The 14,058-nt window shown below is 44.2% G+C and overlaps 1 protein-coding gene across 1 annotated transcript; it reads right to left on the minus strand.

Annotated features, from left to right (window-relative positions):
* Nucleotides 1-5,431: 5,431 nt before the first annotated feature.
* LOC146360570 (kinesin-like protein KIF1B) lies at nucleotides 5,432-13,839 on the minus strand. Its single transcript, XM_084922748.1, has 8 exons — nucleotides 13,756-13,839; nucleotides 13,458-13,508; nucleotides 13,211-13,254; nucleotides 12,577-12,632; nucleotides 6,849-6,963; nucleotides 6,615-6,748; nucleotides 6,474-6,529; nucleotides 5,432-6,293 (listed from the first exon to the last, which is right to left on the minus strand). Coding segments are annotated over exons 2-7 (354 nt in total). The 5' UTR covers nucleotides 13,462-13,508; nucleotides 13,756-13,839; the 3' UTR covers nucleotides 5,432-6,293; nucleotides 6,474-6,528.
* Nucleotides 13,840-14,058: the final 219 nt, after the last annotated feature.

Genomic DNA, 14,058 nt, shown 5'->3' on the forward strand with positions numbered 1-14,058 from the left:
AAATGTAATAATATCAACATTCAATAGATTTGACTGTACATGTATCAACTGGTGTAAAATACATGTTCCTTGATCCTTGGTCAGGCAACATAAATTACTGTTGTTTCAGCCATCAGGTACTCCTCTAAAATTCAGCCTGGACTCCAAATATAAAGCATACAATACATACAAACATACAAATCACCTTTGCTGGTCTTGTTGCCTGCGTGCTCCACTTGCCCCTCTGAAGTGCTCAGTGGGTCATCCTGTCCCTTGTTGAGCTCAATCTTCTCCATCACATTCCTCACTTCCTCCACCTGCGTGGTCCTCACCTCCCGTGGCTCCATAATCGTTGACTCCTCCTGGTGGTTGATCATTCGAGTTAGTTTACACAATGGGTCAAACTTTGAACTTTATCCTGCTTTACGCCTCCTGGTTTGTAGCAGACTAAGTATATATGACGTATGAAAGGGAACAGAGTAGAGTTAAAGTGTGAGGGTGAAGGAGAAGATGTTGTGACTCAGTGATGATGATGATGATGATGACCAAACGTCAGTCTACTGGAAGTGCAAAATGCTACAGACCCCTGACTCCACCAAAACATCGTGCTTAAGACTACATACCTTTTCTTCAAGGCCCGTGTACAATGTGCTCTTTAAACAAACTAAAGTAAAATGTGATCATTTCTGCCCAGATAACTAACATTTAAATATCCACAAAGGTTCCGATGCAACGTTATCTATACCCATCACTATTTTATTAAGCTACACCATCACTTGATTTTATGCCATTTACAGTGTGTAAGTACTTTAATACTACTTTAATTAACATAGATTCTCATTCACACATCACATGTATCAGTTACACATCACATGTATCAGTTACACATCACATGTATCAGTTACACATATATCAATGAAGGAAGAAAACAGGCACAAACAGATTGTCAGTTGTCTAAGTAGCTGCAATCTGCAGATCAGTCTTTTGATAACTTTGCTTTCTTTCTATCTTTAAGCGTGACAGCAGCAAAAGTGGCTGTCACTCAAGATTTGGAAAGGAAAAATAAGCCACCATATGTTGTTAACTACTGCTGAGGAAGAAACCAACACTTATAAATGATGTGCTGCTTATGTGAAAATGGGAGAAGGATTGATGATTGAATTTCTGTTTTTACAGTAAAATGGTCTTCTAACAGGTAAACATAAGAAAATATTTTTAGACACTAAACATAAATCATAACTTTAAAACTGCAGGATCTGAATCTTACCTTTACAAAGGTACTCATAACATCAGCCCATCCTCTGAAGGGATTCCTGAACATAGGCTGTTAGTCTGCAGCCAGGGGTTAATATTTCATATCCGAGTTCTCCTTTTTTGCTCTTCTTCCCAAGAAGCAGTGCTGGTTTGTAGCCAAGGGCATGGAGTTTTTCAAGCTGCAATAAAGCATGATATTTATATTTATTGGACAGCCTGAGGCGTTCTTCAGTAAACTGGACTACCCCACAGCAGAGCTGGACTGGGACAAAAAATCAGCCCGGGCATTTTGACTAGAGACCGGCCCACCAGGTATTATAGGAAAAACCATAAAGCCTTTGAATGAAAACAAACGTCGTTGTGACAGTGATGTACACTGTCTTGTTGGTACATATGTATCAATCTAATAAACTTAAACCTACACCATCCTCCCTATTCTGCTATTCTAAACAGTACTTAGCCGAAACCCAAAGACTGCTTGGTTGAGTTAACTTCCTGAACTATCTACAGCATATGGTGGAAACCTGAAATTAAGACAGAGAAGACTAGAGGTGAGACATGACCATTACTGAATATTAAAAATAATAAATGACAGATTTAGTGATATTTTCATCAACTATTTATTTACCACAAACCTGTTTCTCCATCACCTGTTCAGCTCTGATGATTCAGTAAGGACATCTCCTGGTTTCATCTTCATGTTTCCCTCTCACCAGATAACCAAACCGATATCATGACCAGCAGCTTTTACAGCTGTGGCTCCAACAAACATCAGCTGATACTAGAAAGTAATATTAAATAAATTCTAACAACAGCTTATCAAGTTTAAAGGCGCTTCTGCTGTTTAACGCGACCTCCGCTAGTTTCCTCTTTCTGGCGCAAAGATAAACAAGCAAGAGAGACGGGACTTGTGGCAGAAACGCCGATCAGCTGATCATTGATCAGTTTCATGATTGAAGTAGCAGCAGGAGAGGGAGGGGGGAGAGTGAGAGAAGAAGAGGCAGCTGACAGCGTAAAGACACAGAATAACTCCAGCTTTGTGTCTTTTTTTATTGTAGCTGAAGTACGGGACAAATCGCGTTTATTTTCAGCTCAATACAAACCGCATAATATTAACTCTGAATACCAGAGGATTCCGTTTTTTATGGCACGGTTGGCAACTCTACTAACTAACCTTATGAATAAAATAAAGTTCACCAGTAACATCATAGCACCCACCCAACTGTACAGAAACTCCATCATGCTAGCTAGTACACAGTACCAGTTATTGTAACTGACTGTAGCACAACGTTAGCACAAGTTAGCACAACGAAAATAAACTACACCTAAACTTGGTTTGACCCAGATAGACTGCAGGTCATAACTTCTTACCTGAAGCTCATTTCACCTGACAGTCGGACTGGTGGCCGCCTTGGGTCTCTCCACCTCCAGTCCTTTCCCCCATCCACCTGCTGGCCTCCACCACTTGCTAATTTTACTGAATCCGTGTAAGCTCCACCATAGCCACTACCAAACAATTGAGTTATTTTTACATGTCTGCCAGCATCTGTCCGATCCGCCACCTTTCACTGTTTACACGGTTATGGAAAAAAAGACAACAACAACAAAACGTCGGCCCATTTAAAACGAAAAATGACCACCGGGCAAATGCCTGGTATGCCCGATGGCCAGTCCAGCTATGCCCCACTGAGGCCCCGCTGCTATTTTTCGTTAAGTTAAATGTGTTTGTGTCCACTGTCCTTAGCTAGGTCCTGAAATCTAGGCAGCTAAGATGAGAAGTGTGCTCTTCGGGGAAACTTGTTTTGTAAAGTTGGTTTAGCTCATCCGTAGAGGCGGATGAATTGAGCATGACTAAAGAAATGATGAGAAAAGCACTGTGTTGCTCTTTTGTCCAGTCATTGATGCTAGCTAAGAGGATGTAATAAAGGCAAGGTAACAGAGATGAAAAAGGAGTGGTTGTTGAGAAATAAGTGGAGAAAGAGGTGTGCAGGCAAAAAAAACAAAACAGGTGTGAGTGTGTAAAATTTGGTGAGTATTTGAGTGCAAAAATGTGTGGTCTCCAGCTAATGGAAAAGGCTGATCGCGCCATGTGCACGTAGTGCTCTTTAAATAGAAGAATTTTCCCTGCTCTCTTAGCCCCTCATGTGGCCACATGTGGCGGGCCAGCAGGCTAGCAACATACAGGCCCGGGTTCGAGCCCTCGGCTCACCTGCCTCTGTATGTTCACCTGCTAGGGGGAGGTGCAGGAGGGCGATCTTGGAGTGAAAATCCCAAGGGATGACCCCTGTTCAGCCTGGGCTTCCCCTGACTTTTTTCTTTTCTTTGCTTTTTTTTCTTTTACCTGCCAGCAACAAACAGACCTCCTTGTTGTCATGGCTACCAAGGACCACTCTTCTTGTGCCAACAAGTCATTGCCTGACAAAACATTATTTCCCATGTTTCCCTGTGTTTTGTTTTTTAATTTTTTATCTCTTGTGTTTTAGACAAAAATAAAAGAAAAAGATCTACAGATTCAGCCTTTTCTTTACCTGTGGTAGTCACGTAGAATGACGTCACTGACACTGGTTTAATATGAAAACAAACTTTCTCAAACAAAAAAAAAAACAAAAAAAGAAGTGGGTCGGTGTGTCATCTTTACTGAGCACCATACATGTTTTGCCTCACATTAAAATTATTATTTTTCCTTTTCAAAAAGAATTCAGAGAGAGAAAAACAGAGAAGTCAAATATATCAAATTTGCACCAATTCCACTGCCGGCAGGTGGCGCAGAGCACTTGCCGGCCCCTGGCAGGTTGAAGCACAGACAGGCGTCAGTTCGATACTCACTCACTCCCAATCCTCTCTGTAGCTTCGGTCTGCTAGGGGGATTCCTGGTCTGCGCAGGGAATCCCAGTGTTTTTTTTCTTTTTTGGGCTGTTGGGGCCTTTATTTATAAAGCTGGGACTATCTCCGTTGTCATGGCTACCAAGAACAACGCCTGCTTGGGGGAGAGCGGAAAGCCGATAAGCACAGACTCATTCATCCTTTCGCCACTTTCTTTTCACAGCTGCTGCTGCTGCGGTGGCAAACGCTGGGACTTGTGTGGCTATGCAGTTTTTGCGTTGTTGGGAGCTTTTAAGGACCAGCCTTGAATTTTACACATTTGATAAGTGAAGACTGGATGTTTAGTGATGAGAGCTGGGATCATCTGGACAGAATCTGCAGCCTGCATCTCCAAATCAGAAATGGCTTTAGATCTGACGCTAGCAGACAGGCATGCATGTCTCAGGGTGATTACACACTAACACATTGTGAATAATCACACACATTTGTATACATTTTATTCACAAGATAAAAAAAAAAAAAAAAACACTATACAAAATGTGTTTTTGTGACAGGCTGCTAGTAACAAAGTGCTTAAAGATTTAAAATTGGTTCTTTCCCAAGTTTTCTGTTATGTGCACACACATTCCTCGACTTAGGTGCTTTTTAATTCTCCAATAATGGTCAGTGCAAAGTGTTTACACAAACAAAAAACAAACAAACAAAAAACATTACTCAGAAAATGGTCAGGTACAAGAACTGGACTAAAAAGGAGTGGAAAAACCAGATAATGTCCAAAGAAATACTTCAGCGTGTGGCTCACGACTTTTGCACAGTACTGTAAATGTTATTAATAATGAAAGATGTCAAAATGTAGCTTTCTCATTTTTAAAAAATTCCCATACACATTATTCTTTTCTTCTAGCGAAGGTGCCTCCTCCTTCTGACCTTAGGGTAACTAATTTCTCAGACAGTGACATCACAGTGCGTTGGGAAGTTGCAGCTGATGATGATGTTTCTTACCTCACTAAGTGGAGGCGACCTGAGACAGGTGGGGAAGAACTATTGGATTGTTGGAGTACATATTATGAAGTAAAAAAATACAATATCTCAATAAACTGTTGTCCTGTGTCTTAAGGAGTATGAGATATCACTGTCTGCACTCTATGGAGATGGAGCTCAGAGTGAAGCTGTGGCCATACGCTACAGCACCTGTGAGTCACACATTTTCTGATCCTGAACCTTTCTCAAAGTCAGGAGGGGAGAGCCTGAAACCATTTACCTAAGTCACATTAGCAGCAGTGTTCAGCCTAAAAAATAGACAAGTTAAAAGTCATGCATTTGAGTCATGCATCCATATTATTTGTTTATTTATGAAATTATTTTCAAGACACTGTTAGTTGTTAGAAGCCAGTGTTTTAATGATAGGACATATATGACAGTAATGAGACAAGCTAAGATATCCAAGATTGCCACAAAAACACAAATAGAATCACAGAAAGCTTGTTTGTCTCCAGTTAGTCTTTAGGCCCAGTTACCTTTTACTTTTCTGTGGTCAGTAGCCCTTCATGTCATATTCTGTCTCTATGTACAGTATAGCATTACTAATACAATAACATGTACGTAAATGAACTTCAAAAGACAAAAAGCTGAGGGGAGGGAATAGAGAGGAGGAAAGCTGAGCTGGCAGCGGGGTTGCTGGAGGGAAGCGGGGAGGCAAAAGTTCTGTGGAACTTAAAGGTTTGAGTCGCATGAAAAGAGACTTAAGCCACAAGTCTACTTACAAGAGAAAACCATCAAGAATCACAATGATGAATAAGTTTTAACACTTGGTATTTTCTGTATTTTCAAAGGCTTTTCAGAAAGGATGGAAGCGGTGGTTTTCCCGCGTACCGCTCCGCCCGATCAGTTCGTCGTCAGGCCGCCGCGCCGCCTCGCCAGCTTAGATCTGCAGGGAGAGTTTTACGTCTATCCTGCCTCCGACGTTTTTCTCACCTTGGTGGCCAGCTCCTTCTCACGATCCACCAGCTCTCCATGTCAGCGGAATCGTAGCCGCTGCTCTCGCTCGGCCTGATGGCGCTTTCAAAGGTGGTGCTTGAGATCTGCAAGGAGATGGAGGTGGACGTGGACAGAGTGCCCCAGCTCACGCTGGGGGACAGAGACTCGCTCAGGGACTTGGTGGTGGGAGCTGTTCCCACGGGAGCCGCCTCTCCCAGCTTCTCTCTCAGCGCCAGAAGGTGACGGGTCTTTTCATCCACCTGGACGAAAGATGGGGACGAATGTGAGGTGGGGAGAAGAGGGGAGGGTTAGTCATGTAAAGTCTGTACTCTAAAAAACCCTTTTTAGAATAGCACTTTGGTCTTTGAGTTGAAAAGTCTTTTTTCCCTCTACGACATTAAACAGAGATTCATTTCTTTATAAATCTTTTAAGGCCCCACCTCCTGCAGCTGCTCCATCTTCTCTAGCTCCCACTGGTGCTCTAGGATGAGGCTATCTAAGGAAAGAAGGAAACTTTGTAACAGGGCAGATATCTTTGATTGTGAAACAGAGATGGCCACAGTGCAGCAGCCCAGATTTACCAGTCAGGAGTTTTGGAGTATTCAGTCCCAAAGAGGTTCTTGAGAGAACGGGGTGGGGACAACTTGGCGTCTCGGGAGTAAAAGACCATGCAGATGTCTTTGGTGATAATGGCAGGCTGGATGCAATGGTCCAGCTGTAAAGAGGAGATAAAGGGTGTGTGTTAGACACGATGACATCAAGAGACTTAAAAACACGTAAAAAAACAGGTACAACACGGCGGAGCAGCGGCTGACCTCCAGATACGCAGATAAGGTCATGTAGATCTTCTCTCCATAGGGAGTTACGCAGTTGAGCAGGAGGGAGTTGTGCAGGGAGCTGTCCCACACTGCCTCAAAGCGATAGAAAGTGCTGAAAAAGACAGAAAGAGGAAAAGTTAGCTTGACAGCATTATTTTTTATGAAGTCCTACTTGGTGCTAACATTACAGGGTCTCTGTTTACAGCAGTGTGTCATGTTGTTAAAAAAAGTGAGTGACGTGAGCACAGTTCTGACATATCAAGAAGTGAACGCAGTGACTGAAGCGGTGTTCACATTCATCCTTTAATCATGACAAAACGTGAGGAATTGCACTGAGGTGAGACCTTGACAACAGACAAATCAGGAGCCACAGAGTGTCAAGTGTCAGCCGACACCAATCGGGACAATGATAAGAAAGAAATTCATTTACAGACACGTGAAAAAGCAGTTTAAGGATCTGGATCTAGATTATTACACCACATCATCATTATACCTGTGATTCAGCAGCTGATGGAACCAACTTTAGCAGCAAAAACTTGAGGTAATCATTTTTTATTAGTGTTTCACAGCAGTGTGGATGGATTTCTGGCCCATTTGTCTTTACAATGTTTCTTCGGTTCATTAAAGTTTGCAGATATTTATTCATTCACAGCTTTCTTAACGTTCAATCATGTTGAAGTCTCAACTTTGAGCCACTGCAGCACCACTCTGTTGTTGCTTTGCTGCTGCGCTCTGGAGTCACTGACCCAACGATGATCTCTTTGACTCTAGAGTACTTCATGGCTCACTCAGTGACCTGGACACTTTGCAGGTTCTTTGGCAGCAAAAAAGCTCAAATAATCATCACCCAAGCAAAACCGTTGGTATGACCTGTTTGTCTGATATGCCGTGTTTGGTTTTCACCAATGTTGAAGCTGTGCATTAGGGCTTAGGTTTTCAACTTTGCAAACCTAACCCATGCTGCCATGTTGTATTTAGAGGGAAAATGGTTTCTCCTGGAAGCCTTTCCAAACAGGCCATATTTGTTGAGTCTTTTTCTAATTGCACTGCCATGAACTCCAACATTTAGCATGCTAACTGTGGCCTGTAGAGCCTCAGATGTGTGGGGTGAATTTTCTGGGACGTCCACTCCTGGTAAGATTGGAAACAGTCTTTGAATTTTTTAACTTGCAAATAATCTTTCTTGCTGTAAAATGATGGACTTCAAAGCCTTCCCACATTCGTGGGTATCAACAACTGCTTCTCTAATCCTCACTATGTTACCACTTACCTGAATACGCCACACCAGCAAACTGACAGTAGTGGTTACACTTACTGATGATCTATTGCATTTGATTAGCACTTGGCTGATACTGACCCTCTTAACTAATTATGGAAATAGTCTTGGATGTACTTAGTTTTTTAAACACCACATCTGAATTTCGGCTCAGTGTTTGTTAAATAAATAATGACCTGGTATAATGTGTTATGTGTTGTTCATCTGAGGTTGCATTTACCTCATATTAAGACCTACTAAGGACCTGATTGTTTTTTTTAAATTATGTCCTGATACATAAAACCTGAGAGCTCACATAACTGCATATGCTCAGAATATACAGCACACATGGATACAAATGACTGCCTTGCAGCAACAATCGTAAGACCATCACTATGAGCTCTATACAAGGTTGCACTGTTCCTGTTATTAACAGCAGGGGGCACTATCAGCCACAGACTGAGAGCCAGATATGCTCTGCTGGTGCCTCATTGGCCTCATTGTTACTGAGGTAAGACTTTATAGTGAGAAACAGCTGAGGGGGGAAACATTGATCTGGAAACATCTGAGTGTTACAGAGGATATACATAGCACTATGGTTCAGTGTCACACAATCACAAACAAATACAGAAAAGTACTAAAAAGGGTGTTGCCTCCAAAGATCGCTTTTACTGGTTTGGAGCTTAGGAGGCTTAATATCGACAGGCATGAATGAAGACAGATCAGAACAGCTGTTTTATCACAGCATCCAGTACCAACACAACCATCCACACTCAAGAGCCTGTTGGCTTCAGAGTCAGCAGCTGAATGTCTAAAATATGAAATGTAATTTTTTGGTCCATCAGCTACAGCTACAGCATGAACTGCTTACAGAGGACGGGCCGCTCATCCAAGGCGCAGAACAAAGAAGCGCCGGGGGAACCGCGCTGGCATTAGGAACAGACTGAGACAGCAGGCGCATCGCGCACCACTGCCCAGTATCCTACTGGCCAACGTACAATCCATGGAGAACAAGCTCGATGACCTAAGAGCAAGGGTCACCTTCCAACGTGACATGAGGGACTGCAACATTCTGTGCTTCACGGAGACATGGCTGACCCCCACCGTGCCGGACCGTGCCGGACCGTGCCGTAACTCCGTCGGATTCATTCTTTGTGCTCCGCGCGGACAGAACGGCAGAGTCGAACAAAACCAAAGGTGGAGGAGTGTGTTTCATGGTAAACAGAAAGTGGTGTGATGCCAGGAGCATTTCTACTCTCTCCAGCGGCTGCTCGCCACATCTGGAGTTCCTGATCATTAAGTGCCGCCCTTTCTATCTGCCCCGTGAATTCACCTCGGTCATCGCCACGGTGGTCTACATCCCACCCCAAGCGGACACAGGTATGGCTTTGTCCGAATTACATGATGTGCTGAGCTCGCTTCAAAACAAGGACCCGGGCGCAGCCCTCATTGTAGCAGGAGACTTTAATAAAGCGAACCTCAGACAAGTCATGCCAAACTTTTACCAGCATGTCTCGTGTCCAACGAGAGGGGATCGAATTTTGGATCACTGCTACACACCATACAAGCAGGGCTACAAAGCTGTCTCACACCCGGCTTTTGGAAAGTCTGACCACAACGCCATCTTCCTCATTCCCCAGTATAAACAAAACATACGGAGGGAAGACGTAACCACGAGGGAGGTAAAACGGTGGACTGCCCAATCAGAAGCTACGCTACAGGACGCACTCAACGACGTCGACTGGGACATGTTCAGAGCATGCGCAGTCGACATCAACAAGTTTACGGAAGTAGCAGTATGCTTCGTCAATATGCTAGCGGAGGAGATTATCCCCACTGCGAGGGTCACCACATTCCCAAACCAGAAACCGTGGATGGACAGATCGATCCGCACTGCAGTAAACGCCAGGACCGCCTCCTACAACGCGGGTCTCGCCACTGGCGATATGAGCGCCTACAAAGCGGCCTCATACGGCGTGCGGCGCGCGGTGAGAGATGCCAAACGCCGGTACCGGGAGCGTGTGGAGTCCCGCTTCCACCAGGGCGACACACGGAGTATGTGGCACGGACTACGCACCATTACGGACTACAAAGCCAGGGACACTGCGCCGATCAACGCCGACTCTGCATTCACCAACGAGCTGAATCAGTTCTACGCCCGTTTCGAGGTTAGCCAGGCGGCTAACGCTATCTACCGCCTGAATACCGAGGACAGTGACGTCATCAGCGAGAGACCGGTAACCAGCATCGCGGAACATGACGTCCGAGCGGCATTGAGGAGAGTGAACACAAGGAAAGCGGCGGGGCCAGACGGCATCACCGGCCGTCTGCTGCACTGCTGTGCTGACCAGCTAGCAGGTGTGTTCACTTACATCTTCAACGAGTCCCTGGCGAAGTCTGTGGTCCCCACATGCTTCAAAAGATCCACCATTATCCCTGCGCCCAAGAACAGCAAACCCTCATCCCTGAACGATTACCGGCCAGTTGCACTGACCTCGGTAGTAATGAAGGTGTTTGAGAGGCTGCTGAAGAACATCATCTCCTCCTCCATCCCAGACACCACAGATTCGCTGCAGTTCGCCTACCGATCCAACAGATCCACAGAGGATGCCATCGCCCACGTCCTGCACACCACCCTCAGCCACGTGGACAAGAAACAGGGTAACTATGTGCGAATGCTGTTTGTTGATTACAGTTCAGCGTTTAACACAATAGTGCCCTGCAGACTGTTCACAAAGCTCAGGGATCTGGGACTTAACAGCCGTCTATGTGCATGGGTGTTGGACTTCCTCACTGGCAGAACTCAGGTGGTGAGGGTGGGTAGATGCGTCTCTAACAGCATCACCATCAACACAGGAGCACCTCAGGGATGTGTCCTCTCGCCACTGCTCTACTCCCTCTACACTTCAGACTGTGTGGCCACCCATGGCTCCAACACCATTGTGAAGTTTGCTGACGACACAGTGGTGTTGGGTGCCATCTCCAACAACGATGAGGCGGCCTACATGGATGAAGTGAAGAATCTGGCATCATGGTGCCAGGACAACCACCTCCAGCTGAACGTCGGCAAGACCAAGGAGCTGGTGGTGGACTTCAGAAGGGGTCAGCACAGAGACTACAAGCCCATTATCATCAATGGAGCTCCAGTGGAGAGGGTGCAGTCCTTCAAATATCTTGGTGTCCACATCTCCTCAGACCTGACATGGGCTGCCCACATTCAGGTCCAGACCAAAAAGGCTAGGCAGTGCCTGTATCACCTACGACAACTGAGGAAGTTCAGGGTCTCTCCAAAGATCCTCAGGATTTTCTATACAGGCGCTGTGGAGAGCATCCTCACACAGAACATGACATCGTGGTTTGGAAACAGCTGTGTGAAGGACCAAAAAGCTCTCCAGAGAGTGATCCGTACAGCAGAACGCTGCTGCAGGATTGCTCTCCCCCCGCTTCAGGACACCTACACCAGGAGATGCCGGACTAGAGCAACGCAGATACTGAAGGACCCGTCCCATCCTGGCAACAAACTGTTCCAACTTCTGCAATCTGGTAGAAGGTTCCGCATCATCCGGGCAAGGACAGAGAGACTCAAGAGGAGCTTCTATCCCCAAGCCATCCGGGCCCTAAACACACACACACCCGCCCTCTCACATCATCTATAATTGACTGAGACAGGACTCTCTTCCAGACACTCTAAACCAAGGCACAATGTACATTCCAAATTCCTTTAATTTTAAATATGTTTATATTGTCTATTCTGTAAAATAGTCAGATGTCTATTCATATTAATGTACAGAATTCACCTGCTTGCTGCTACTACTGCACATTCACCCAATGTATATACGATTTATATATATATATATATATATAATGTTCTTTGTCTACCCCCCCCCCCCCCCCCCCCATTTTTGCACATGTCGAGGAGCGTGTCAGGCTACATTTCACTGTGTGTTATACTTGTGTATACTTGTCTATGCATGTGACAAATAAAGAACCTTGAACCTTGAGAAGCAGCCTAAAGCCCAACAGATTCATCTTTCCAGACTGAAAATATCTCAGAGTGGGGAGGAAGGGGAAGTGAGAGAGCTGGTCAGCCTCGTCCTCCAGACTGGCCAGAGCAGAGGACGCCAGGGAGTCGGTGTGCTCGGACAGCGTGTCCAACACTTTGCCGTTCACATAGCCGCTCATGAGGTAGCGGATCAACTCTATCTTACGGGTATAGTCTGGATGTGCGATATTGATGAACGGTGAGAGAGATTGAAGGGGAAAAGAAGAGGAAGGAGACAGAGTTGGGTAAGAGGATTATATAAATTGTGAGGAATGATTGAATAAGAGACGAAAAACACAATCCAAAGGAGGCGAGAAATGACAAGGGAAAAAAAGTGGAAGGACACATGAGGCATGCTTATGTAACAAAAAATCAACATAAAATTATTGATGGCAAAGAACACATTGAAGTGACATGGAAACACTCGCCTGGTTTGGACAGAGGCATGGGAATAGGACAGTACTTCCTGGATGCTGTTGGAGGACTGTTGACATAATAAAAAATACCTTTTATTTATATATGCATATAAAATTAGCCAATGTGATTAGAATACAATCGTTTACACATTTCTAACAAAATGCTGCTGCATTAAATATGAATTATCACTGCATGACTGGATCTGCTGTTTGACCCCCACCAACCTGGTCCCGTCCTGATATTCTAACTCTGTAATATGCAACTTCTGTCAGTGTTCTGATACTGGAAACTGAATTTCCCAGAGGAACCACCCGAGGGATTAATAACGTTCTATCTAATCTACATCGACAACAGAAAAAGAAAATCTGCTGCTTGCAACAGCATTGTGTTAGAAGCATTTTTACTGGAGTGAATGCATTTAACTGTACTTGATTCATCTGTTAAAAGTACTTATATATTGCAATAAGACTGCAAAAAGCAAAGGGGACTGAATTCTATAGTATGTGGTATGTGTATAAGGTGACACATGTATGCAGTTTCCTGCCATTAGTGTAATGTAAACTTGGAATCATCACATATCTACAGGTATTTGTACTGAATGAAATGAGCTGTGGTGATTAAAAGCATTAGCAAAAGCATACTTACTAGTGGCCTTTTCTTCTTAGGTCTGGATCTTGATGCTTCTGGGACTGAAGATCACAGCCAAGTCACCAGTTTCATAAACAATAAACAAACAAAAAGCAAATAAACAAAACACTTTCAGAGATCGCACAACTTTTGTTTTCATCTGCATATGATAATGTTCCTTGAATCGAATCTACCATACACTACCATACACACTCTACTACAGTGTATCAAACTATTCTAAATACTTCCACAAACAATGACATACCCATCTTTGTCTTTTTGTGGCTTTCACCAAAAACTCTCCCCCTGGTGGATCCTGTGTTGACGTATGTGATTTTAGGAGAAAAACAAAAACAAAATCATTTTAAATGGTTACATTAAATGTAATCATATCAACATTCAATAGATTTGACTGTACATGTATCAACTGGTGTAAAATACATGTTCCTTGATCCTTGGTCAGGCAACATAAATTACTGTTGTTTCAGCCATCAGGTACTCCTCTAAAATTCAGCCTGGACTCCAAATATAAAGCATACAATACATACAAACATACAAATCACCTTTGCTGGTCTTGTTGCCTGCGTGCTCCACTTGCCCCTCTGAAGTGCTCAGTGGGTCATCCTGTCCCTTGTTGAGCTCAATCTTCTCCAACACATTCCTCACTTCCTCCACCTGCGTGGTCCTCACCTCCCGTGGCTCCATAATCGTTGCCTCCTCCTGGTTGTTGATCATTCGAGTTAGTTTACACAATGGGTCAAACTTTGAACTTTATCCTGCTTTACGCCTCCTGGTTTGTAGCAGACTAAGTATATATGACGTATGAAAGGGAACAGAGTAGAGTTAAAGTGTGAGGGTGAAGGAGA

Source organism: Perissodus microlepis, unplaced genomic scaffold (genome assembly GCF_051167445.1).
Source record: "Perissodus microlepis isolate ML-2025 ecotype Zambia unplaced genomic scaffold, ASM5116744v1 scaffold_24, whole genome shotgun sequence".
Classification (NCBI taxonomy): domain Eukaryota; kingdom Metazoa; phylum Chordata; class Actinopteri; order Cichliformes; family Cichlidae; genus Perissodus; species Perissodus microlepis.

Excerpts from the sequence above, each read along its gene's own strand:
- LOC146360570 (XM_084922748.1), bottom strand. Across the intron at positions 6,964-12,576 it reads CATGCCTCTGTCCAAACCAG|CACTTTCTATCGCTTTGAGG; the intron begins GCGAGTGTTTCC and ends TGTCTTTTTCAG. Across the intron at positions 6,749-6,848 it reads CCTTATCTGCGTATCTGGAG|CTGGACCATTGCATCCAGCC; the intron begins GTCAGCCGCTGC and ends TCCTCTTTACAG.